This window comes from Carettochelys insculpta, chromosome 2, assembly GCF_033958435.1.
Source record: "Carettochelys insculpta isolate YL-2023 chromosome 2, ASM3395843v1, whole genome shotgun sequence".
NCBI lineage: Eukaryota > Metazoa > Chordata > Testudines > Carettochelyidae > Carettochelys > Carettochelys insculpta.
Window position 1 is genome coordinate 60,212,700 of NC_134138.1, and position 26,839 is coordinate 60,239,538.

Genomic DNA, 26,839 nt, shown 5'->3' on the forward strand with positions numbered 1-26,839 from the left:
ACGTCTACACACCAAAGTAGCACACATCGAAATAAGGGTGCCAGGAACAGCTGCAGACAGGGTCACAGGGCAGACTCAACAGCAAGCCGCTCCCTTAAAGGGTCCCTCCCAGACACAGTTGCACTAAACAACACAAGATCCACAGAGCCGACAACTGGTTGCAGACTCTGTGCATGCAGCATGGATCCCCAGCTGCCGCAGCAGCAGCCAGAAGCCCTGGGCTAAGGGCTGCTGCACACGGTGACCATAGAGCCCCGCAGGGGCTGGAGAGAGAGCGTCTCTCAACCCCTCAGCTGATGGCCGCCATGGCGGACCCCACTATTTCGATGTTGCGGGATGCAGATCGTCTACACGTGCCCTACTTTGATGTTCAACTTCGAAGTAGGGCACTATTCCCATCCCCTCATGGGGTTAGCGACTTCGACGTCTCGCCGCCTAACGTCGATTTCAACTTCGAAATAGCACCCAACACGTGTAGCCGTGACGGGCGCTATTTCGAAGTTGGCGCCACTACTTCGAAGTAGCATGCACGTGTAGACACGGCCTGAGAGGAATAAGCGGATTTTGAAATGTGTGGGGTCCTTTCAAAAAGGACCCCCATGTAGCTGCGCCAAGCCGCACATGTTCGAAAGTGGTGCTTTCGTAGCACCGCAGCCAGAAGCGTCCTAATGCTAATGAAGCACTTAAAATTCAATTCAGCACCTCGTTGGTATTCTTTGATATGGCCATTAGCATGGCCATTTCGAAGTTTTGTCTTAGTGTAGACACAGTCATAATAAGGTTTACTAATTTTGAATTAAGCCAACTGCTATTTTGAAATTATTTTGAAATAGCTGTTGTGTTGTTTGGACACCAGGGCTACGTCTACATGTGAAGCCTACATCGAAGTAGCCTATTTCGATGTGGCGACATCGAAATAGGCTATTTCGATGAATAACGTCTACACGTCCTCCAGGGCTGCCAACGTCGATGTTCAACATCGACGTTGTGCAGCACCACATCGAAATAGGTGCAGCGAGGGAACGTCTACACGCCACAGTAGCACACATCGAAATAAGGGTGCCAGGCACAGCTGCAGACGGGGTCACAGGGCGGACTCAAGAGCCAGCCGCTCCCTTAAAGGGCCCCTCCCAGACACACTTGCACTAAACAGCACAACATACACAGAGCCGACAACGAGTTGCAGACCCTGTGCATGCAGCATGAATCCCCCGCTGCAGCAGCAGCAGCAGCAGCCAGAAGCCCTGGGCTAAGGGCTGCTGCACACGGTGACCATAGAGCCCCACACGGGCTGGAGAGACAGCGTCTCTCAACCCCCCAGCTGATGGCTGCCATGGAGGACCCCACAATTTCGACGTTGCGGGACGCGGATCGTCTACACGGTCCCTACTTCGACGTTGAACATCGAAGTAGGGCGCTATTCCGATCCCCTCATGAGGTTAGCGACTTCGACGTCTCGCCGCCTAACGTCGAAGTTAACTTCGAAATAGCGCCTGATGCGTGTAGCCGCGCCAGGCGCTATTTCGAAGTTAGTGCCGCTACTTCGAAGTAGCGTGCACGTGTAGACACAGCTCAGGATAGCTACTTCGAAACAGCAGCTGTTATTTCAAAATAAAACTTGGCTATGTAGACCTACTCTTATACTAGTAATTCTAACATCTTTCTGCTGAAAATTAAGTTGATTTCTGACATATTTTCCTATCATCTATAAATAATATGTCAAAAAGTTGAACGAATTTAGTTCCAGGAACCCCATCAAATTTCCACACTGTCAAGGACTGATCCTCCAGGCCTTACTTAGGGCCTAGCTGTTTAATGGTATGTAGGCATCACTGTGCTCAGCAGTACAATGTCTAACTGATTTAGGAGCAAATTTTGTCAAATTTTCAAAAGGCTATCCATAAGATTTTGGCTCCTACATGCCTAAGTTTCTTTTGAAGATGAAACCTGGCTTCCTAATTCAGGCATTGCAATGCTGAGTGCAGCAATACCTATATACTCTACACAGCTGGGCAGATGCAATTTTCTAGATAAAGGGCTGCAGGATTTGACCTTTATAGACAACAACATAAGCCACCATTATATTACTCGGTTTGGTTTCCCATACTCCCCTATTAGAATATATATGGGAGTACAGCATTGTTATTTAAATACCTTAAATATGAGAATTATGGGAAATAAAAAAGTGACACACTCGATTAACAGAGAAAGGTTACTTTTCAAGTCTTAAAAAGATGGGTTCAAATTATTAACCTCTCTTCATTTCCAACTGTCAAAAATGTCTAACCGTTGACTACTGTCTCTTATCTACATCATATGTCACTTTAAAATGTCCAATTTAAAAGATAATGGACAGATTCTCTGCTGACATAAACTAGTATTACTACAGGGCATGACTGATTCACACTTGCTGAGGATCTGGCCCCAGATAAATAAATAAGCATATTTTCTTTATATTATGCTGTATTCATTTAGCATTTTGTTATACAAATTTTGCAGGCAAACTCCTTCCAGCTATATTGGGGCAAATGGATTAATATTGCTATTGACTGTTGGTGGAATTTATTTGTGAACAATAGAGACAGAAAGTATAAAGAGTGTGTTTGTATTATGCAACATTTTCTACCACTGGATATGATAACTATTTCAAGGAACTAATAACAATCATAGAACTCATATTCCCTGTTTCTATAGTTACAAGTATTGGTTTTTTACATTTTCTTTTGTGTTTAATGTTAACCAACCCTTATAAAACACTGCATTTTGGGGGTAATAAATACATTGCAAAGAGCAGTCCCCTCACTATGCTTACCATGTTAATTATATAAAATCTTAAAGCTAACCAAGGCAATTTGGGGTGGGGTGAGGGGGGAGGGTCTGGATTCATTCATCCATAAACACTGTTACTTTTTAAATGACCAAAGTTACATCTGGCATCAAGTAAAATAACAGTCTCAAAATTTTATGGTAAGCATTAGAAAGCCAAGGCCCAACTCTCCACTGCTTTGCTCCCTGTGTAGTCATCTGCATGTGGGCAGAGCGAGTGGCAAGCATTACAAAGTTAAATTGGTAGCGTTTTACACTGTGGACATGCTTTTTACAAGTACATACAACTATGCCAGGGCAAAGCACTAGAGAATCAGCTCCTTTTAGTTCAAATAATATCCTAACTATCCTAGTGTCCATAAACAGCTAAATTCCACCAACAGTTAAGAGCAACATGAATCCATTTGCACGAATATTAAATGTCATAACACCTGATTCAGCTATATCTACTAAGTACTTTCACTGGTGAATTCACTATTTTGACAAGTTCCCTGAGGAGTAAAGAGCAAAGATGGGGCTTGTAGAATTGGTGGGGTTTTTTTTTAAAGGCATTTGAAAGGCATTACAGATATTAAAGGTATGAAATTTAGATCATTTGTATAGCTGGATATTCCACTGACATTAGATCCTTAGTACAATAACTCTTTCACATCTGGCATTCTATCATCCAGAACTCTCAAATAATCGGCATTTTAATCATAAGTAAATTTTACTTATGTTTTCCATATGTACAGTATAGTGAAAGTAAATACTAGTAAATACAGCAAATCCTGTATAACTTTACGGTCTACAATACTACTGTTGCTGGTAAATAGAGTATTCTGAATAGATTTTTGTATGTTTCTTAATATCTAATCTTGTTTTTCTTTAGTTCTATGCCCTGCTAGTTATACTTCATTGTTATTCGGCATATTTGGATAGCCAGCGAACTCCTAGTCCGGGGCTGCCAGATATGAAAGAGTTTACTGTATGCAGTCTTAGAAGAGGACTACATACTGTTATGTTTTTCTTTTTAAGATAGTTTTTGTTCTGGAGACAGGCTATTTGTTGTTTTCTAGTTAATAGTGAAATACAATCATAATTCATTTTATAATGTTAAACACATACCATTAGTTTAGCTGAATAATGCAATTTCAATGCATTTAGCTCAAAAATTAAGCTTAATTATAAATAAGCACCATGAAATACACTAGTCAATGATTACCTGTCAGTTACAGAATTATTTAATTCATGTAAGATTGTCAATACAAAAATGACATAATTCACTGCAATTCAAAGGCAATCGCCTACTTAACAATTCTGAAACCCTAAAATAAAAGCAAGGGTCATGAAAAAGTTTACATTTACAAGAATTAGGGAAAGCCTAATAAAATGAAATAAATGAAATAATGAAATAAAATCCTGAAAAATATATGAAAAAGATACTGGTTTGTTATTTATGAATCAATGTATTTCATAAAGATCACCTAACTTAAGACTTGTGATATATGAGATGATGTTACTCAACTTGAAAATAATTCTAAAATTAAAATAACTGGTACAGCATTCTAATTACAGTAGAATGAAAGGGTAATTTTCACTGCAATAATGAAGGTTAATTTCCATCCTTCCTCATGTTTACTACCTTATTAAAAAGTGCTCCCCTTAGCCATGGCAGAGACATGCTATATTTTCAATGCAAATGTATTAATCTGGATAAATTCCATATTAATTCTTGCATTGCATAGAGCTGTAATTTGGATTATAATTAATCTAAAGTGGCACTAGATTTAAATGACAATATAAATGAGGCATTAGTAGGCTTTTCTGTTCTGAATGAATATTCAACAAATATAACTTTCATGTTGCCACATCTCATTCTAAAAGAACCAGTCCTTGAGATAAGGTAAGCAATACAGCACAACCACTTACACAAACACACTGTTACTAAATAACATGCTAATCCTTTCGCCTCTAATAGATTCTATGCTAAAGAGAGGTCACACTGCTTTCCTGTCTAACTTGTTAAGATTGCGATTAATTTATTGGTTTTCTTGAGATTTCTCTTGGCAAGACTTGCAACACTCAATTCATGAGAAAGCCGAAATTAACATTCAATTATATATAAGCAGTTATTCAGTCATTAGAAATAGTTGTCAGCTGAGCTGAGAATTAAGACCTTGGCATGAGTGCAGAATTAATTTAGAAAATTAAACAAAAGTTTTTAAAAGGTCAGTTTAAGAGTTTACAGTATAAATCGTTTTCTGTGATCACTGTAAAGCATGAGCACATTTGTTTTTATATGGCTTGTACTGCAGAGAGACCTTTGGAATTACTGACACAGACATGCACCACAATTATTCTATTTTAGCTGTACTGTGCTCAGCAGGCACCTGCGCATAGGGTTTCCCAGTTAAAGTTGCCTCTTCCAACAGCCTAATTCTAGTAGAATCTTGAGAATTGCCCCACGCTATTTCTTCCCAAGTCCATTTTCTCCATCGTACCTTTAACACTTTTCTCCGCAACTATGAATGAGTGTGCTTTACAAGGAATGGGCAGATAAGCCTGCAGAAGTGGATTCCGGTGCCCCCTAGGTAGAGTGAATGATAGCAAATGTATGTTTCACATGCCTGTCTCCTTTCCCCTGAAGCGTTTTTAGATGACCCACTGATTAGACAATGCGGAAAAGACCCAGGTCAGCTTACTGTGCTACAGACAACTCTTTCCAAGTCAAAAAGCCCAAGCCAATGGGGACATATATTTTAAACCACACCACAGTTTCTTCTTCGACATCATCTTTGTCATCAGCAGCATTTCTGCCATCTCTTGATCTCAAAAAATAAGACACCTGAAGTGCAGCTGAGGTTCTAAACTGTAACAGGCATCTGTAACATGTCGACAAGCAAACTTAAACTAAGCATTAGTGCCTATAGCAGTCTTTCAAATTAACGTAGAAAGGACCATCAATAAATATTTTGAAATAAATCCAACATTTTAATATATACATTGTGAATTACAAATATAAGCTAATTCAGGTCTTACGTAAACATGCATGTAAAATTATATTTTCTGTGCAACTAAATGTCATTATGGAGAATACACGCTCCTTTATATGCAGCTGTCATTGGGATACAGAGAAAAGATATATGACTACCTGAAACTAATAGGCTTCAACCTGTTTCAGCATTTCTTCTGCTTCAATGAATCCAACATAATGTAACTAGGTATAGCGTGCAGCAAAAGTAGCCAATGTAATATTCATTGCAACCATAGATTTCCATCTCATACATAAAAAACATGGATGAAGTCACATAGTTGCCAAATCAAATACAAAAAAAGCCTTGGGCATCTACACCAGATGCTGGCCCTGGGTTTGTTTGCACACAAGTAAATGTCATGACATAAGGGTTTTGTTTTCAAAGACAGTAGCTTTTATTACTAGGCTCTGTCTATTCCCGGAGATCAAAATTACCTAACTCGTAATCCATTTTCAATGATATTTCCTCTTTCTTAGGCTGAATCATCTGTAAACTTTTTGCTGGATCTTGTGGGGTTTTTTTTCCCTAAATGCCTCAAACAAATGCCCAGGAAGAAGGTAGATTCTTGACTGTAAGTGGTCGGGCAGCAAGAATGAAGACAAAAATCCAACTTCAACAACAATTACCCCCACTATATGCTCAGGGTTACAAGAGGGACCAAATTTGATTGCGGGGAAAAAAAGAATTCAAGTGGTATCTAATCCTATACTTATGAAAAATTAATATGCCATCAGAGGAATCACAAGTACAGCTAAGATTAATGAAAGGCGCTTACAAAATTACAAGCACACAAACTGATTTGATTAAAAAATAATCTCACTGGTCGTCCTGTAATATTCTTCAACTTATCCGCATCTATCCTGTCAGATGGTTATGATTAAAAATAGGTCAATGGGAGGCTACTGATAGAAATCACATGCAAAATGCACATGCAATGAATAGTAGTGGGAATGTCCAGACAGTTTAAAATGAAAGAGCATTTAATAGGATAAAAGGGTGGGGTGGGGAGACAAAATTCTAGCCTCTTACCAGAATCTTTGCTAGCTTTTTTGCCTTCACTAGTGTCTCTCTCACTTGTGTCCTTATCATCAGCAACAGCAACTGATGTACTTTTAGCAGACCCTTCTGTATCTTCAAATTGGTCTTCTGTGGATTAAGCACAGAGGAGAGCTGATTTAGTGACCAGTTAACATTAATTAAAAACACAGCCTTTAGTACGAACAGAATCAAAGGAAAGAGGAGGGGAGAATGAAGAGGGAGATAAAGAATGGCACATTCAAGTGATTTGATATGAATTATGAAAAATCTACAATATTTCAGATTCTAGCCAAAATTATAACATGAGTATATCAGCCCCTATCGTGTTCTCAGTATGACAGATCTCAAGCTTCTCATTTGATTCTTGTTGGCTAGAAGTGATTTGTATAAAAATACACACACATAAATATTGTACAAAAAGCCCCTCACACAGAGAAAGTATTCCAAAAAAGAGAAAAAAGCTCAAAAATAAATCACACATAAATCCTTGGTTTCGTGGTATCCTGATAATTGCAATATGCAAGTACTGCATTAGGTATAAACCTTTGGCTTTGCTGGCAAACTCTCAGATTTGGTCTCCAGGGGGAGCTATTCAGGGTAAACAGTACATCAGTATATTGTTCTTAAGGAAGGAGTATTAATAACCCACATCTCACTTATGTGTTCACACAAGCTAGATTACATGGAAATCTTCAGAGTAACTCAACCTTATTTAATTATTCTGTAAATTTTAGCTATGCTGCTACTGGTGGATTAATCTGTTTATGCAGTTAGCTTCTATGGCGGGTCCATGTAGCACTAATCCGTGAAAGGCCCACTGTTCCTTTTCATTCTGTGATCATTTGTCTCTCACTGTGCTGATGTCACATTTTAATGAATTTTTAGCAATCTGAGTAATGCCAGATAACCAGACTTGCAACTCCCTACAGCACAGCATACTGTTTTCATTGCAGCACAAAAAATAAAAATAATATTTCCCAGTTCAGGTAGAAATTATATAAATTAGGTGGGGAAGGTAAAATAGGATTTGAAGCACCAGGCTGCTCAATTTCATAAAATCTTTAATGACCATATAAATTAACCCTGGAAAGGCAAAAGGTCACAGACACACATTTGCATACACTCTTCTATTCACTTTTGATAAGCAGAGCTTTTATGCAGGGAACATGATACAATTAACCCTTCAGAAACCATACAAAATGCAGCTACCGACATTTTAAGTGTCAAGCATTAACTGAAAATTACACACTGCATAAAATTTTCATTGTAAATGCTATAGTGATTGAAAGGGGAAATAGTGGCCCTCTCTGCACCCCATGTTTTATTAATAACATTCTGACAAGAGAATGAAATATCCTCTGTCATATGTAGCAGCTGATCACAAAAAATTGCTACTTAGCGCCTTACTTACCAGCCGTGCGCTGCAACTGGATGTCTAGGCAAGCAACCCTGAGAAAAGCAGTAGCAAAACTCTCCCCCCTCCCAAAATCTTTTGTCAATTAGAGAAGAAAGAGTTTTGTTGCAATGTTGAACTGAGGAAAAACCTTTCAGAGTAATTGTGTCTGGTGCAGCCTCTCTACAGGAGCAGGGTGAGCATCAATGGCCATTTTTAAGAACAAGACTGAAAGAAAGGCAGTCACATATTTTTAAAATAGCTGTATCTATAAAAATTACCATCAAAATGGGAAAACACTTCTTGCTGCTTTCGCCTCCCCTCCCCCTTTCTCTCTCAGTGATGACTGTTAATCAAACACGGGAGGCATCTTAGTCACAGTTGGAAGTGAGGCTGTATTTGTAAGGGTGGCAGGGGAGCACAGTTTGGGATGCTGTGAGGCTGTGATCATGACTGGATTGGGCTGTGTTACTGCCAAGCGGACACACATGAGGCTCAGAGCCAGTGTCAGACCCCATGGCCTAAAACAGCCGATGGCAATTCCTTTTCGACTCATCCTTGGGAATGAATGCAGTGCTTCTTTCAGTAGATTTACTGGCCCATTCCCCCTGGGCTGGAAAATGAAGTGTCAAAGTGCTACTGAGCGTCCTTATCTTGAGGGGACATAAAATTGTACAGGCTATTGTGGCACACATTAATAAACCATTGTGTGTGTGTCAGGAAAAGAGCGAGAAAATTATGAAGGTACTAAAAGAAAAGCTACAGTATCATCTGGGTCTCATCAGACGATTTTTGCAGGGTGCTCTCCTGTTTTTCTGGTATGTATTTTAAGTGTGAGAGAAATTCCCAGACATGTTCTCCTATACATCATCGTGGTGTCTGACCTCAGCCTGACCCTGGCAACAGTTTGAGAAATCTGAATGTGAACAAAGACTCTGTGTCAGCAGCAGAGAGAGATTGCGGGATAGACTTTCCCCATCAACTTAATCGCAAACAGCAGTTCTGAGGCCATAACTTTACAAGGCTCCACCAAGCCACAAACACATAACCTTTAGAGGTGAAACTGCCCCCCCTCCACCCCTCCTCACTGCTGTGATTTTTTTCAGTCCTTTGGTACTCCCTTTGATGTAGCAAGGCAATTAGCTCTAATGTTCAAGTACTGCAGACCTGTTTTATGGTTTGGAAGGTGAGAGCTGTTTATTACAGGTAGACTCCTGGGGGCCATAACGGCTTTGCAAATTTTTAATCACGCAAAAAACTAATCAAAATGTAACTTATACACACCATAAAAATTAATATCATTATTATGCACAGTATAAACTGGCTGCCTCAGCTTTCAAAGGCACTCACTTTTAGATAATATATTTGGCATTCATTTCAGAAATATGTATGGTGCTCATTTCAGAAAGAAATTCCATAGATACAAAAATGATAATGTAGCTGCTCATAGAGTCCTTAGACATAGCAGCAACTGTGTCTAGGATTGCTGGAAGTTCCAACTGTCACCAAGTTCATCGAAGGAATAAGATGAAAATACAGTTGTTCTACTTAAATTGTTACAATTAAGAAAGGAGATAAATACAGAATAATCCTTATGAAATGTATTGAATTTCATTAAAATAAGTGTTTGGCATAAATTGGGCTATTGTTATGCAGATCTGTGATTTGCTCACTTTTTACAAATATGTTGTAACCAAGGAAGATGCCATTCAGTTCTAGCTCAGACTAACAAACACAGCAAAATGCAATATGGTTGACACTTCAGATTTAAGAGCAAGTCCTAATACTCAGTTTTAAATTTACAAGAGTTCTACTTATACACATCTCAGCTTTGAAAATAAATAGAACATAGGAATCAAATGTACCTTAATGGTTTTAATAACACTTACTATAGTAATATGATATTTTTGTCACACCTGGTTTTATTTTATCGAGATGTTGAAAACTCCCTTTGATGTTGGGTCTCGAGTTTAACTATTATCAACTTTTTCCCGACCATTGATTTAGAATCAAATACAAAAAAACAATGCTAGTGCAGTCTGGAGAGTGCAGTTAGAATCACATGAAAGATGAACAATGACAATGTAAAGATTCTAAAAGCAACTTTAACTAATACTGCACTTCTGTGCTTTATTATATGCCTTCTACATCCTTCACAGTAAAAGGGTAAGTTACAGGCTTAGGTTCCAGTCCTGCAATGGGATTTGTCTGGGCATATCCATACGACCACACAGCATCCCAGTGAAGCCCATACCATTTTGTGTAGACTTAAGGATCCACCATCATAGATCCACTTTCATGAACCAGGCCTTAACTACACAAAGTTGAATATTATTTATGCATAATACAACTGCACAGATATTGCTATTCAGGCGCTTGTAGGAGATGGCACAGGGAAGAACAAACGGGCTAAGAGTTCCCTTGATCTACTGCAGTCTAATGATACAGTTGAAGATGGGGCTGGAGACCCAGCTGGTCTCCACAGTTGATGCACTTCAGCATATGGCTGACAATCTTCACTCTTGTGATCTGAGCATGTCATTCTGATGATGTAGTCACATCACTTCCATTTTGCCCTATTAGTCAACAGAAGAAGAATCCTCTGTGGATCAGATGAGTGAGTTTTCTGTCTCCAATTTTGGTGAGGGGAAGAGCTGCTGGAAACTTTCTTTTACTCTACCTACCCACTGGCCGTGTCTACATGAGCCCCAAACTTCGAAATGGCCACGCAAATGGCCATTTCGAAGTTTACTAATGAAGCGCTGAAATGCATATTCAGTGCTTCATTAGCATGCGGGCAGCCGCGGCGCTTCAAAATTGACACGGCTTGCCACCGCGCGTCTCATCCAGATGGGGCTCCTTTTCGAAAGGACCCCGCCTACTTCTAAGTCCCCTTATTCCCATGAGCTGATGGGAATAAGGGGACTTCGAAGTAGGCGGGGTCCTTTCGAAAAGGAGCCCCATCGGGACGAGCCACGCAGCAGCGAGGCGCATCAATTTCAGAGTGCCGCAGCCACCCGCATGCTAATGAAGCGCTGAATATGCATTTCAGCGCTTCATTAGTAAACTTGGAAATGGCCATTTGCGTGGCCATTTCAAAGTTTGGGGCATGTGTAGACGTAGCCACCAACAGATAAAGGCTCCTCTTCAAGCTTTGATTCCTCTGGATCTCCTCAGTCAGTTGTGACTGATCTACTAAGAGTGGGTAACTGAATGGTTGTGGATGAGAAATTCATGAGGGGAGGGAAGATTAAGATGAAGAAAATTGTCAGTGATTGACCAGGATGATGGGTAACAATATAAGTGGGCTAAATATGCTGCTGAGAGAGGGATAAATTGATCCGGCTTTGAGAAATAGACAAGATTATGGGGCAGTTTAAAATTTATTAGGGGTCAGATATTCAAGGTGCTTAACACACAAAAATTGCTACTGAAGTCAAAAGTGTTGTGGGTGCTCAGACCTCTAAATGGCAGATCGAAGTGGGAGAAAACACAAATTAATGGGATTAGGAAAAGAGGGAGAACTTAATGGGATGGAAAGATGGGGTGAGAGGGAAGAAAGGACAGTACATAATGCAGGGAAAGAGAAGTGAGATAAAAGGAGGGAAAACAACAATAGATAAAGGGGAAAAATGTGTGTTATCTTAAGAGAAATGCAATTAAAGTAAAGAAACAGATTTTTGTTTTGTTTGTATATCTAAGTGACAGTAAATGCATGAATTGGGCAGATATTTCCAAAACAATTAACTAGGAAACAAGTTCCCCCGATCCTCTTCCTGTAGTTTTACTCATGCAAACACCCTTACAAATATTGTGTGTATTTCCTGGATTTCTTGAACCTACCAAGTTGGTCTTGCAAAGTGCGAGTTGTGACTAGTATGATTTTCAGGTCAGTGAGCTGGCTCAAGATATTAACTGTATTTTATATAGTGGTCATTCATGTCCGTTTTCAAGTACATTATTTATAATTTTCTCATCTTGGACCTTGGAGGGAGGATGTGACACCACTAGGGTTGGTTGGTGCCTCGTTCTTTCCAACTTGTGATGTCCATATACATTTTCTTAAGATATGCTTTCAGTGCATTTGTATAACACTTCTGACCACTATGGCATCGCCAACCATGGATGAGCTGAGAATACAAAACCTGTAAGCTAGTGCATGAAAATCAGTGCTTTAATAACTGGTGACATGGACTTCAGCAAGGATGTTGGCCTGAATGCAGCAATCTTGCCACCTGACATGAAGGATCTTCCAGAGACATTATTTGTCGTACTCCTCCAGACTCCTGAGGTGCTGCCAGTAGGTTATCCACTTTTCATGTCCATAAAGTGACATAGGAAAGGCAATTGTCTAGTAGACCAGGGTCTTGGTGTCCTGCCACAAGTCATATCTATGAAAACAGAGCAATTTCCCAAAAGAAGTACTTATGCACTGGATCCTGTGCTGGACATCACGGTCGATTTTTAAAGAAAGTTGGATACCAAGATAGCAAAAGTGCTCAACTGTGTCCAAAGTCTGACTTTTGAAGGTGATTTGCAGTGGATCATGTGGAAGGTCTGAAGCAGGCTGATAGAGCACCTTAACCTGCTCAATACTGAGTGAAAGTCCTAGGCTTTGATAAGCTTGTGCTAGGAAATCCAGTATATTCTGAAGGCCATTCAAAGTGTGTACAAGGATGACACAGTCATCAGCATACCGAGGATCAGTAATGGATGCCCTGAAGACATTGGATGCTGAGACTAGATGTCTCATGTGTTGGATGTCAACTACGTGGGGCGGGGTATTCTTTAGCGAGGAGCAAAATCCCTATGAAACAGATGGAAAACATGGTTGGGGCAGTAACATATCGTGGCTTAGTCCCAGTTTTGATGACAAAACATTCTGCCTCAAGGCCATTACAGAGAACATTCATTTAACCATGGAGAAGCCTTAGGACCATGATACATTTTGGAGGACTGCCAAATCAGCCCAGCATCTTTCACAGGGCTTCACAACTGACAGAGTCAAAAACCTTTGTCAAATCAATGAAGGACACGTACAGGCTCGGATTTTGCCCCCTGAGACTCTTCCTAAGTTTGGTAGGCAATGAAGGTCATTACAGTTGTTTTATTAGATGGTCTAAAATTATACTGGGATTCTGACAATATTACCTCAGCAACCAGAAGTATTTGGTTTAAGAGACTATGGGCAAGAATTTTCCCTGTTGTAGATAACAAGACAATGGTTGATAGTTTTCACATTCTGACTTGTATCCTTTCTTAAAAATTTTAACAATATTAGCATTTCTCAAGTCTCCCGGAATCATCTCAATATACCAGATATAAAGAAAAAGTTTGTGGAGGTTCCTCACCAGAGCCACGTCTACATGTCCGGCTACTTCGAAGTAGCCGCACCAACTTCGAAATAGCGCCCACAACGGCTACACGTGGCGAGCGCTATTTCGAAGTTGACATCGACGTTAGGCGGTGAGACGTCGAAGTCGCTAACCCCATGAGGGGATGGGAATAGCGCCCTACTTCGACGTTGAACGTCGAAGTAGGGCACGTGTAGCCGATCCGCGTCCTGCAACATTGAAAGAGCGGGGTCCGCCATGGCGGCCATCAGCTGAGGGGTTGAGAGATGCTCTCTCCAGCCCTTGAGCTCGATGGTCACCGCGTGCAGCGGCTCCTTAAAGCTCGCTGCCCCCTGCCTTCCTGTGCAGGAAGCTGAGAGAGCGTGCAGGCGGCAGCACAGCCACGTGGCCTGCCTGCATGCCTCCCTGAAGCCCAGAGAAATGCCACCCTTGCTGCGATGGCTGCCCACCAGCCCCCTAACTGCCCCAAGGGCACCCCCCCCCAAGGGGAGCCAGGGCTCCCAGGCTGGCAGCCAGCTGGGGAAGAGGCAGCGGGGCCCCTCCTGGATGGAGGCTGAGCTCCGGGACCTGCTGGGGCTCTGGAGCGAGCAGGAGGTGCTCCAAGTAATGGGGAGCAAGAGGCAAAATGCGGATGTGTTCGCTCGGCTGGCCGAGGGCCTGACCGCCCAGGGTCACCCTGCCCACATTCCTGACCTCGTCAGGAGTAAGGTCAAGGAGCTGCAGCAGGGTTACGCCTGGGCCCGGGATGCGGCAAGCTGATCTGGGGCCGCCCCCATCACTTGCCCCTTTTACAGGGAGCTCAGGGAAATCCTGGGCCCCCGGCACACCTCCTCCCCGCTGGCCACCCTTGACACCTCGGCCGATGAGCCCCAGCAGGCCCCGGAGGCGGAGTCCACCCCGGAGGCAAGCTCCACACCCCAGGGGCCCCCCCAGGAGCCCAACCCTGGGATGCCGGAGGAGGTGGAGGAGGGGGAATCCTTCTCCAGCGATGGGGGGCTCCGGATCGCCATCCCATCCTGGAGCTCCAGCAGGGCATCCGCCCACAGGGTGTCCCCCGACCATGGGAGCAGACCTTCAGGTATGTACCCCTGCGGTGCACACCCCCGGGGTTGAGGGGCGGGGGCAACAGACGTGACCAGGGCCCTCCACATGCCCAGATGACCATGGCCCCAAGGACAGCAGTGGCATGTCCCTCAGAAGAGTGCATCAGCCCCTGCTCCCCCCAGCACGACATCCCTGGGGATGGGGGGAGCAGAACCTAGGGTCCCCCGGGGGGAGGGGGTGGGACACCCATCAGCAGCAGCAGCATCTCCCAGGGACGGGGATGGGGAACCAGCAGCAGAGGGGTGGGGGGACAAGGGCCATGGCTCGGGGCCCACACTAACGGTTGTCTCCACTCTTCTTCCCCCCCGTGTTCCACAGCTGCACCATTGGAGGGACCGGAGAGCGCCGGCGAGGTATCAGTGGTCCCGGAGAGCCCACCGGGGCCATCACTCCAGGCCAGCCCCACGGCGGAGCACCAACCAGCCCCAGGGTGGGGACAACGGCGGACCCAGCACCACCCCCTGACGGCAACGGACCCCCAGCTGCTGGCGATCCTCCGGCGGCAGCTGGAGGTCTCAGAGCAGCGCCTGCGGGTGGAGGAGTGGCGCCTCGAACTGCAGAAGCGGGCACTGGCCTGGCGCCAGGAGGCATGGGGGGCCTTTATGCACACTTTTGAGTGCATCGCGGACTACCTGGCCCCCATGCTGTGCCGGCCGCTGCTCTTCCCGCCCTGCTTGCTCCACCCGCCGCTCCACCCGCTGCTCCACCCGCTGTCCCACCACCATCCGCCACTGAGGGGCCATCCTCCGAGGGGGACCTGGGGCCTGCTGACACCCGCCGGCCATATCTTCCGGTCCGCCTGGCCCCCAGCCAGCCCCAGCCAGGGCTGAGGCCGAGGCAAGGATCGCGGCCGCCCACCCCCAGCGCTGGACGTGGCCCCCCCCCCCTTTGTACATATCCCCTTTTACTTGTGTTGTATATAGTTTGTATTAGACCCCTGTTATGTTACGATACCTGCCCCACATGTAAATAGTTCTCCCCTTCCTTGTGTTCCACTGTTTTTTGGTTATCCATACAATATATAAGATTTATATTTGTTGTAATAATATAATAATAAGAATTCAACGTTTTGTGGTTTCACGAACAACAGGTCTATTTTTATTTGCAAGAAAAGTGGGGGGGGGGTGCTCTTGGGTGCTCTGTGGTGTGGGCGTAAGGGCAGGGAGTGTTGTGGAGGATGCAGTGCGGGGCCCGCCAGCGTTCACCCTGTGGCCTGGTCGAAATGGGCCCGCAGGGCCTCCCGGACCCGGATCCCCTTGGGGTCCACCTGGCGACTGGGGGCAGTGGGTGGCTGCACGTCAGCCCTGCCAGCCTCCACAGCCCAGCCCTGAAACAATGCCTCCCCCTTGCTCTCCACCAGCTTGTGGAGGGCGCTGCATGTGCCCACAACCTGGGGGATGTTGGTGGAGCCCACATCAAGGTGGGTGAGGAGACACCTCCAGCGCCCTTTGAGGCGGCCAATTGTGCGCTCAACCACCTGGCGCACGGGGTTCAGGTGCATGTTGAAGCGCTCCTGGCTGGCTGACAGGTGGCCCGTGTAAGGGTGCATGAGCCAGGGCCGGAGGGGGTACGCCGCGTCTGCGATGATGCAGAGGGGCATCGTGGTGTCCCCCACAGGGATCTCCCGCTGGGGGATGTAGGTCCCCACCTCTAGCCAGCGGCACAGGCCCGAATTCCGGAATACCCGGGCATTGTGGGTGCTGCCAGGCCAGCCAACATAGACGTCCAGGAAGCGGCCCCGGCTGTCCACCAAGGCCTGGAGGACCACTGACTGGTAGCCCTTCCTGTTCAAGAAGCGTCCTCCGCTGTGCTCTGGGGTACGGATGGGGATATGGGTCTCATCCAGAGCCCCGAAGCAATTTGGGAAGCCCAGGGTGGCAAACCCCGCGATGGCGGCATCCGGGTCCCCGAGCCGCATGAGCCTGTGGAGGCTCAGGGAGTTGATGGCGCGGACGACCTGCAGGGGAAGGACATGGGAGAGCACCAGTGAGGGGTGTGCAGGGTGTGTCTGGCCCTCCACCCCCAGGGCTCCCCTCCCCTCCCCTCCCAGGGCTCCCCTTCCCTCCCTTCCCCTCCCAGGGCTGCCTCCCCCTCCCCGTGGGTCCTCTTACCTCCATAAGGACAGCCCCGACGGTGGCCTTGCCGATGCCAAACTGCTGCCCCACGGATCAGTAGCTGTCTGGAGTGGCGAGCTTCCGGACAGCGATGCCAAACCGTTTCTCCACGCTGAGTGCATGCTGCATGGCAGTGTCCTGGTGCCTCAGTGCAGGGGTGAGCCGCTGGCAGAGCTCCAGAAATGTCTGCTGGCTCATACGAAAGTTCTGGAGCCAGCGGTCGTCATCCCACTCGCCGAGCACCAGCTGCTCCGACCAGTCGGTGCTCGTGGGGTAGCTCCACAGCCGGCGGCGTATGCGGCGGGGGAGGGGGCGGGGGGCAGCAGGGTCTGGGGTTGCTTCCTCCTCCCCTGGGGGCAGCTCCTCTTCCACAAAGAAAAGGTGATCAGCTGCCTCCTGCATGGCATTGAGCAGGGCGAGCACTGCTCCTGCAGGGGCGGCTGGGTGGACCTCTGGCTGCTGCTGCTGGGGGGGGTCCATAACTGCTTCGCCGAGGTGTGCATGCCTGTGGCTCTGCAGACCGCGTGCTGTGCAGGCTGAGTGTGTCTGGGAGGGGCCCTTTAAGGGAGCAGCTAGCTGTTGCCCCGGAAGTGCTAGTCCACCCTGTGACCCTGTCTGCAGCTGTTCCTGGCACCCTTATTTCAATGTGTGCTGCTTTGGCGTGTAGACGCTCCCCCACAGCACCTACTTCAATGTGGTGCTGCCCAACATTGACGTTGAACATCGATGGCACCAGCCTTGGAGGACGTGTAGACGTTATTCATCGAAATAAGCTATTTCGATGTAGCATACACGTGTAGACGTAGCCCAGTTCACTTCCAAACTCGTAAACTTCAGCTGGTATGACATTTGACCCTGCTGTCTTATTCTTCTTAGTTTGCATAATGACTAATGTTACTTTCTTCAAGGGTGGGAGTGTCACACTGATTTTCCTTCATGTTGTTAGATATAGATTTGATAGTGGCATCACAGATGGTTGACTTTCAGTTCAGAAGTAACTCATAATGCTCCTTTTATCTGACTTTGATGATTTTGTAGTCCTTAGAATTTGTTTATCCGTTTTGGGCTCAAAGTGGTGTGTGTCCATGGAAGCATGGACTATAATGGCTCTTACTGCCTGAAAAATGCCTCCCATTTCATGTTTAACATCATAAAGCTCAGTTTCTTTGGTCTTTTCTTCCCACCATTTATTTTTGATGTCATAGAATTTTCTTTGGGCTTCAACCACAAATTGTCTGTATGGCTCTGTCTTCTGCTGGTGTGACATGTATTTTTGCCACATATGATGAACTTTTCCAGTTGAGCAGGTGCAGAATCTCAGCATTGCTCTCATCAAACCAATCTTGATGATGGTGGGTGACATAGCCAATGGACACAGCACGTGCTGAGACAATGACAGTTTTTAATCCCTTTTAGAAATTTACATTATTTTCATCAGCTGTAGATGTAGAAACAAATGTCTCTTGGAGATAGTGCTGTAGCTTCTCTTTGGTCACTGTATCTTCAAGAGACCTGACATGAAATGTGTTTCATAATAACTGTATGTGTTTTTGATGCCTTGTGGCAATCTGCAAATTTATGATTGATCTAAAAAGGCCATGCTCTATCCAGTAGTCATGGGCTATGTCTACACTAGAGAGCTTTGTCAACAGAACTAGCATTTTATCTATGAAACTCAGGAAGCGTCCAGATTCCCAAGGCATTCTGTCAACAGTAAATCAACAAAATGCAGCACTTTTGTTATCAGTCTTATTTTGCTCCCCACAAGGCATAATGCCTCTGTTGACAGAGGAAGCCAGTCTGGTTGTTTGGAAGGCCTTCTGTGGACAGAACAGGTCTCCAGGGCACCATGCAGGTGCCCCGGGGGACAGTCTGTCCACAGCAATCAGTGCTCTATGATGCCTGCCTCCAGCCCTCTTAAAGCCTCAGAGAATCCAGGAAACCCTTGTGGCAGAAAGCTGAAAGTGTGGAAGCAGCATCTGCAGTCCCCCAGCCCCTCACAGCCACTCCTTCCTCAAGAACTTCCACAGGTGGCAGACAGCCAACCACCTTGGGGTCCACCCACCCACATCCTTGAGGGAGGAGTCTGAGGGGTCCCAGGAGCCACCACAGCGCACCACGATGTGGGCCCCCTCCTGGTCCAGGGCTGAGGTACAGACCCTCCTGAACCTGTTGGGCAAGGAGGACCTACTTTGGGACCCCAAGGTGAAGTGCCATAGTGCCCTTGCCTACACCCAGTGCCCTTCCCTACACCCACCCTACCGCTGCAGCATGGAGCAAGTCTGGGCAAAAGTGAACTAGCGAAGTAACTCTGGCAGAGCTATGTCTGGGCTCAGGACACTGGCCAACACTCTGGGGCACAACCCGCCATCTGCCCCTATTACAAGGAGCTGCACAACATCCGGGAAAGGGTGGGGAGAAGCACATCACCTCCACCCACATCACTGACACAGCACTGGAGGTGCCACCACCACAGCCAGGGCCCCCGGTGAAGGAGGAGCAGGACTCTGAGTCCCAGCTCCCACGGGAGCAGGAGGCAGACACAGCTTCAGAGGCAAGCAGCAGAACCCTGGTCATAAGCCTGAAGCCAGTCCCCGCCAACCAGGCCACTTCCTGGGCATCCTTGGACATGGGCAAGTCCGTCCAGTGAGTACCCCATGAGTCACACACCTCAGAGTCCAGCCAGTGCTGTGAGCACTGCCCATCTGGCTCAGGTCCCAGAACATGGAACCATGTGCAAGGTAGTGTGTGCACCTACCTGGACCCAGAAGGCAGCCCCCAGGCATGGGCTGCCTCATGGGATGCTGGATGAGCCCTGGAACCTAGGGGAGCAGAGGGGCCCTACCAGCACCTGCCACGGCTGGAAGCAGGCTAACCACAAGGGTCCTGGCACGTGGGCATGTCCACAGGCGCGAGGCAGCACCCGCTCCCACTGACAGTGCTGCAAGCCACGGCTGTGCATGGGGGATCTGTGGCCGGACACCACTCTTGGCTACTAGTCTGTTTCCTGGAGGCCGCAGTGATCAGCATGGTCCCAGAAGCACCGTACAGTCCCTGTGTGGCAGGGCCCACTGAGTAGGACACACATGGCTTTACTCCCAGGACATTTCTGTCCCTTGGCCTGAGCGGGGGTATTGGTTGATGCTCTTGGTGGGAGGAAGAGCATTAGGGGTTGTGTTGAATCAATGACTCACCATCTCCCCTCCCTGTTTCCCTTACAGCTGGACTTGCAGCCAAGGCCCAGCCCCACCTCACTACCACTGGGGCAAGCCAGCCCCAGCCCAGCACCATCTCAGAGCCTGGAGGACCATTGCTGTGTGCAGAAGGACCTATAGAAGGATCACAAGTCCACCCTCTGGAGGATGACTGACTTCCTGGAGTGGCAGCTGCAGGATGACAGGGAGTGGCAGTCACAGACCTGGGACCAACTCATGTCCCGCTTTGACATGCTACCAGTGTTTGATAGAGACGATGGCCCTGCCACACACAGCTGCTGCTCCCGCTTCCCCCCCAGCCACCGCATTCCTGCCAGCCATCCTGCAGGGCATTCTGCACCTCCTGCAATGTCTCAGAGCCATACTTCTCCCCCTGCTCCTTAGGTCCCCCCTGTTCCTTTTTTCCACTCAGACTCTGCCATAGCCCCACTGCATCCATACTCCCCACTGGTCCCAGCCCCAACCCATCCCATACAGGATCTTCAAACCCCTGGTGGGAGGGGATCCCGAGGCTGATGCCACTCAGAGTCCTGTTCCCACCTCGGGCTTGTGGCACCCCCACCCCCTCCATGGAACCAGGCTCACTCACCCCCTGTCCAAAGTCCCTCCCATCCAAGTTCTAATGTTTCCCATCCCCTGTCCTCAACCCCTGCCCTCCAACACCACTGTACCTAGTTCAAGGATTTTTGAAATTTGCTTTATTGTGAAATAATTTGTAATTACAACGGTTCTTTTCAACATGTTTTTCTTTGCTTAAGTAAAATGGTTAGTTGTTCACCATGCCTGAATCTCTCTTTATTGGGCGAGGGTTGGGGAGGCTGAGGAGGTGAAAGGAGGGGTCATGGTGGGGAGAGGGTAGGGCTGGGGGCCTCAGGTCCCCACTGAGGGGGCCCTGGGGAAGGTTATTGGGGGCCATGGGAGAAACTCTCCCTCAGGGCCTTGTGGATCCACACCCTGCCCTGATGGGCCTGGCAGACTGCAGCTGCGCTTGGCTGCTCGTACCTCTGTCTGGTGTCTGCCCCTGACCCCAGAAGGAAAGTCTCCCCCTTCCCTTCCATTATGAATTGCAGGGCACAACATGCAGTCACAGCTTGGGGAACACTGTGCTGCCCCACATCCAAGTGAGTGAGCAGGCACTGAAAGCGTGCCTTGAGGCAGCTGAGGGTGCACTTGACCTGCATTCAGACCAGTTGAGGTGGGCATTAAAGAGTTCCTGACTTGGGTCCAACTGGCCAGAGCAAGGCTTCATGAGCCATGGCGTGAGGGGATAGGCGGTGTTCCCCATGATGCACAGTGGCATGTGCGCATCCCTGACTGCCAGTTCATGGTGGGGAACAAACATGTCTGCCTCCATTCTCTGGCACAGGCTGGAGCTGTGGAACACTCATGCATTGTGTGTCCACCCCAACCACGCCACATAAATGTCTGCGAACTGTCCATCGTGGTGGACCAAAGCCTGCAGCACCATAGAGAAGTTTCCCTTTCAGTTGATACACTTGGCCGCGCTGCGGTTCAGGCCATGGATTGGGATGTGGATCCTGTTGATGGTCCCGATGCAGTTCAGGAATCCCAGGGTGATGAATCTGGCCATGACTGAGTCTATGTCTCCCATATGGATGACCCTCTGCAGCAGGATGCTGTTGATAGTCGTCATGACCTGCAGGGGGAGGGGACCAAACACACATCAGGGGCTGAGGGAGGGGGCCCTTAGGCCCCGGGGGGGGGTCCCCTGCCCCTTTCCATCCCCTCCTCCCTGAGCTCTCCAGCAGCTCCTGTAGGCTATGCGAGGGTGGGATGGCATAGTCCCCCAGTACATAGTCCCCCACAATCCTTCGCACCCCAGGTCTTGCTTCCCCAGGGTCCCTCTTTGTCAGGACACACCCCTAACATGCAGGGACTACAGCCAGAGAGTGCCTTACCTCCACGAGGAGGGCCCCAATGGTGGACATCCACACATCAAACTGGTTTCACACTGAGTGGTAGCTATCAAGGGTGGTGAGATTCCAGAAGGCAACTGTGACCTGTTCTCTCATGGGGATGACGGGCTGCAGCCAGGTGTCTTGTCTCTGGAGGGTGGGGGCAAGCCAGGCACAGAGCTCCAGGAAGGTCTCCTTCAACATGTGGAAGTTCTGGAGCCACTGCTGGTCATCCCATTGCCCCATGACCAGCTGGTCCCCCCAGTAGGAACTGGTGCAGTACCTCCAGATTCACCTGTGCACTCAGGGTCATAGGCATGGGTGTGACCATCCAGAAGCCATGGTGAGTTCCTCGGAAGTGGCATCAAGCTCGCCCTCCGTGAGGAGGAGGACAACAGCTGTGAGGAGGTGCAGCACATGCTGAAGCACTTCTGCACGGGGCCAGCACAAGCCCAGGGCCTGCTCTGGCACCACAGCTCACTGGAAAGAGCTGTGTGTCCCAGGAAGCATTGAAGCCTGGCTCTAGCAGCTGCGCTGTCCCTCGTGGAGGTAGTCACACCTCAGCATGGACAGGGAACAGGCAACGGGTGGCAGGCGGGGGCCTCTTTTAGGGCGCATCTGGCCAGGACTTCCGGAAGGGATTGCCAGTCATGCAACCCTGTCTGAGCGTGTTCCGGGGGCCATTTTGTCAAGAGAGCAACCAGGCAGTCCGGCTGCTCTCTGTCAACAGAGTATATCAACAGAGAGATCCACTTTGCTGTGTTGCCATGATTTGTCCACGGAAGTTTGACTGAAGGTACCTTCTGACAAAAGCTTCAGTCGACAGATCGCTGTAGTGTAGACATAGCCACAGGATCCTTGCATGGTTATTATGACGTGGACATCCTTTCAAGCTCAAGCTCAGTGTGCTCTTCCTTTTCCTAGTTACTTAATTGGACAGAATACTTTCTGTTCTCCCTCAGACATTCTGAGAATTGTTTTGGAAGAGGCATAATGTCTGGTAATGAGGGTGGTAAATGTGTGAACATTTTCTTGCCTAAGTTAATTCTAGTTTAAACTGCTTTTCAATAAAATTGGGTAATGCTGCTGTTTTAGTTTTATGTTGCTATTTCATCAAATGATTTGCAAGAAGCAAATAACAGTTTATGAAGACAAAAACCATTAACAGAGAACGTCAGCTGTTCAGAACGTAACATCAGCAATGTTTTCCAGATGTGATTAGAGATGCACAGTTAATCATTTATTATGCAAAACCAGATCCTTCTCACACATGGCCCTTCTAAAAAGGCACTGAAGCATAGATTTCTGTTGAAAGTAGTTTTCCTTCTTTTTTGGCTGACAATTCACAGAAGCTGATGTTTTTGCCGTCAGCTTAGGACAGGGAGAGCGTCGGTGTTCTCTGCCATAAGGACTAATAAAACTGTATGAAGACTACTTAAAATACCTCACGTATCCTGTATTGTTAGCCACTAGCCATCATTTGGGACCTGATCCAAAGCCCACTGAAGTTAACATGAGTCTTTCCCCAGACTTTAATGGTCTCTGTATCAGACACCTATTGTGCGATTATTCTTGTTTTATGGAAAAAATAGGAGCCACTTGTTTGTCTTCTCAATACCATTTATTAATATATATACCTGAACTGTATCTTCTCTTACTCTTCTTTATTCCTGTTTGTCTTTCTAAGATTTCCTCTATATAAATGGTCTATGCTGCCCCCTTGGTTTATTTTTTGTAGTTTTTGTTGCTGTTTTCTGCATGTTGTTTCTCAAACATTCTACTGGAGATGAAGTGACTGCAGCTGAATGCTGAATTAATGGTGAACATTCTGCTACTTTCAGAAACAAAACTATTATGTCTAGTGGACAGATTCTTGTACTGCCTTTGTCACCATAGTATTTCCTATTATTTCCTATCTACTAAATATTGCTTAGGCATGTATTTGCTTTCTTGAATATTACTGCACATGGAGCAGATGTCTTCATGGAGCTGTACATGATGATATTTCCACGGGTTTTTATTACGTTACATCAGATTAAATCAGAGTTCAATGTACAGAAGTGAAGTACACCCTCAAAATGCTTGGCTTCAAGTTGCGAGTAACTCGCTTTAACATGAGTCAAGCACAACTTGAAGCTGCTCTGCGGCTGTCAGCCTGCTTAGCTGCCCGCAGCTGTGGGCAGCTAGGCAGGCTAAGAGCCCCTTCTCCCTTCCTTGCCCCAGTGACGCTGCTGTCATGCTGACAGCCATGCGGCCGGGAGAAGATAGGGAGAAAGAGCCAGGAAACTGAGCAGCTCTGGTAAGCTGTTCAGTTTTCCAGGTCCCACAAGGGATGGGGAGCTGGGAACCAAGGGGCACCGTGGCTCCCAGCTCCCCTCTATTTGCAGACCTGTGAAACTGACCAGGACAGCAGCCCTAGTCATTTCCCTGGATTCAAGAAGTGAAGGGGAGCCCGGAGCCAGGCTGCCCCTGCTTCCTGGCTCCCCTCCACTGGGTGGAGCTGGAAAACTGACTAAGGCTGATGCCCTGCTGCAGCAGCCTTGGTCAGTTTCCTGACTGTGCAAGGAAAGGGGAGCCAGGAGCCAGGCTGCTGCCTGGTTCCCAGTTCCCCACTGCTTGCAGGACCCAGGAAACTGACCAGCTCATGACTGATCAGTTTCCTGTGTCCCCGCAAGTGGCAGGGATGCAGGAACCAGACTGCCCTCTGGTTCCTGGCTCCCTCTGGTGGGATGATCAGTTTCTCAGCTCCTCCAAGCCCAGAGAAGCTGGGGAACCAGGCGGCAGCCTGGTTCCTGTCTTCCTCCCAACTTATGTGAAAATTTGAGTTATGTAGGGGTTGCAGGAAGGCAACCCCCGCATAACTTGAGGGTTTACTATAGTTTTAATTCTTTGTTACAATGCACTTTATCTTACACTTGCCTGCACTAAACGTCATGTGCCATTCTATTGCCAATTTACTACATCCTTCCTGGACAAGCTTCCCTACTTTTGGTTATACAAAACAATTTTATTTGGTCAGCAAGCCTTATGGCACTTCTCAGTTTACCCATTGTTTTAGACCAGGTTTGGGCAATAACTTCTGAGAGGTGGAGCACTCCAAGATTTTGGTAAGTGGTCAAGGGGTGCACTTCTCTATGGTGTGGGTTCAGGGTCCACGACAGAGATTGGGCACAGAGGGGGACTGAGATGCAGAAGGCGATGTGGAGTCTGAGAGGGAGCTTGGGTGAAGGAGGAGGTTGTGACCTGGGGAAGGGTTTGGGGTCCAAGGGTGGTTATGGGTGCAGGAGAGAATTCTGACCTGGAGATGAGGTGCAGGAGAGGGTAAAGGGTCTGGGAGGGAGTTGTGAACTGGGGCAGAGATAAGGAGGGCAGAATTTGGGTGGTGATCTGGGCAGAAAGTAGGGGAAGAGGAGGGGCTGATGTGCCAGAGGCAGGCTCTGGCTGAGAGGCTCTTAAAGAGGCAGCTCCTGGAGAGCAGCCCAGCTGGTCCCTCAGGCAGGCTCCTTGCGTGCCACAGGCTCAGGGCTTAGAGCCGCTGGCTGCTCCTTGTGCCTCTATGCCCTTTCTGGGGTGCATGAAGGGTTCATACATTGCCTCTGCCCCCCTAGCACAATCTCTCAGCTCCATCTGTCTGGTTCCCATTGGCTGCTCCCACCCCCAGCACAATCTCTCGGCTCCCATTGGCTGGAACCAGCCCAAATGGAACCAGCCAAAGGGAACTAAAAGATTGTGCGGGGTGGGGGGAAGGGCATCATGCAAAGCTTCCTTCTCTCGTCCCATGTGGAGAAGCAGCTGAAGCATTTTTCCCCTGTTTCCTAACATTCTGCTCCAGTCCTCAGCTCCTCCCATACCCTAAACCACTCATCTGCACCCTAGGGCCAGCAACCCATCCTTCTGCCCCAGCTCTGAGACCTCCCACAGACCAAATCCCTCATCCACAACCCCACTTCAGAGCCAGGGTCCTCATCGTCTCACAATCTTACAAGGCAGGAGTGGGGTGTGTGACTAGGATCTACTTTGGGTACCACCAAAATCATACAAACCTGCTGCCTTTGGTTTTAGCTTGTTAACAAATATTTTGAACAAACTTTATTTCTAGAGCTGATCTCTAGAGCACCCTTCTATCAACCTCTTTCCATTCTGAGCATTGATTATTTATTCCTGCCCTTTGCTTCCTATCTCACAACCAGCTTTTAACCCTTTTCCTGCCACTTCATAGTTGTCTCCTTAATAGCCTTGAAAGTTTATAGAAAGTATATCCACCAGTTGTGCTTTATCCACTAGTTTGTTAATACCTTTGAATACTTTAGAAAGGCACAATTTAATCTTAAAGAAACCAAGCTGTCTCCTTCCTGCTATATTACATCAAACAATTACTGGTTAGAACTCTCTTCAGAAATAGTTTGCTTCATACTAAAGTATGGCACCAAACACAATTTCTAGAATCGCCCTGAGAACCATTTCTAAAAGGGTGTTCATAATGTTTACCTCTTTCTACTCCTCTTACATAGTTATAAATGTACAAATTGACACATTACAGATTTTTATTAGTGGCTCACACATTTCAGAACTCTCTGAAACATGCCACTCAGGACTCCTGGTTTAACTTTCTGATTTTCATACTTTATCTCTTTCTGGATAGCTCTCTTGCTAACAATACCTCCCTGAAATAATGTATAAAGAATATTTCAACTGAAGTTATCTTTTGATGGTGACCAATGCAAAATAGTGTCTCTGATATTTCCTGGTCCTCTTTGCTTGACTCCTGAACACTGCGTTGATCTAACACACCTAGTGACTCCCCTGAAGGCCTTCCTTTTCTGTTACAGTTAAATAATTCTTATTTGTCTTTACTTCATCTT

General features: G+C 47.0%; 1 protein-coding gene across 3 annotated transcripts in view; it reads right to left on the reverse strand.

Moving 5' to 3' along the window:
* The window catches only part of ZFHX4 (zinc finger homeobox 4), a 201,375-nt gene that overhangs the window by 24,548 nt on the left and 149,988 nt on the right, over positions 1–26,839 (reverse strand). For all 3 annotated transcript variants that reach the window (XM_074987060.1, XM_074987061.1, XM_074987059.1), the window contains exon 5: positions 6,873–6,989. In XM_074987060.1, coding sequence (XP_074843161.1) covers positions 6,873–6,989 — 117 coding nt within the window. The remainder of the gene's footprint in view (positions 1–6,872; positions 6,990–26,839) is intronic.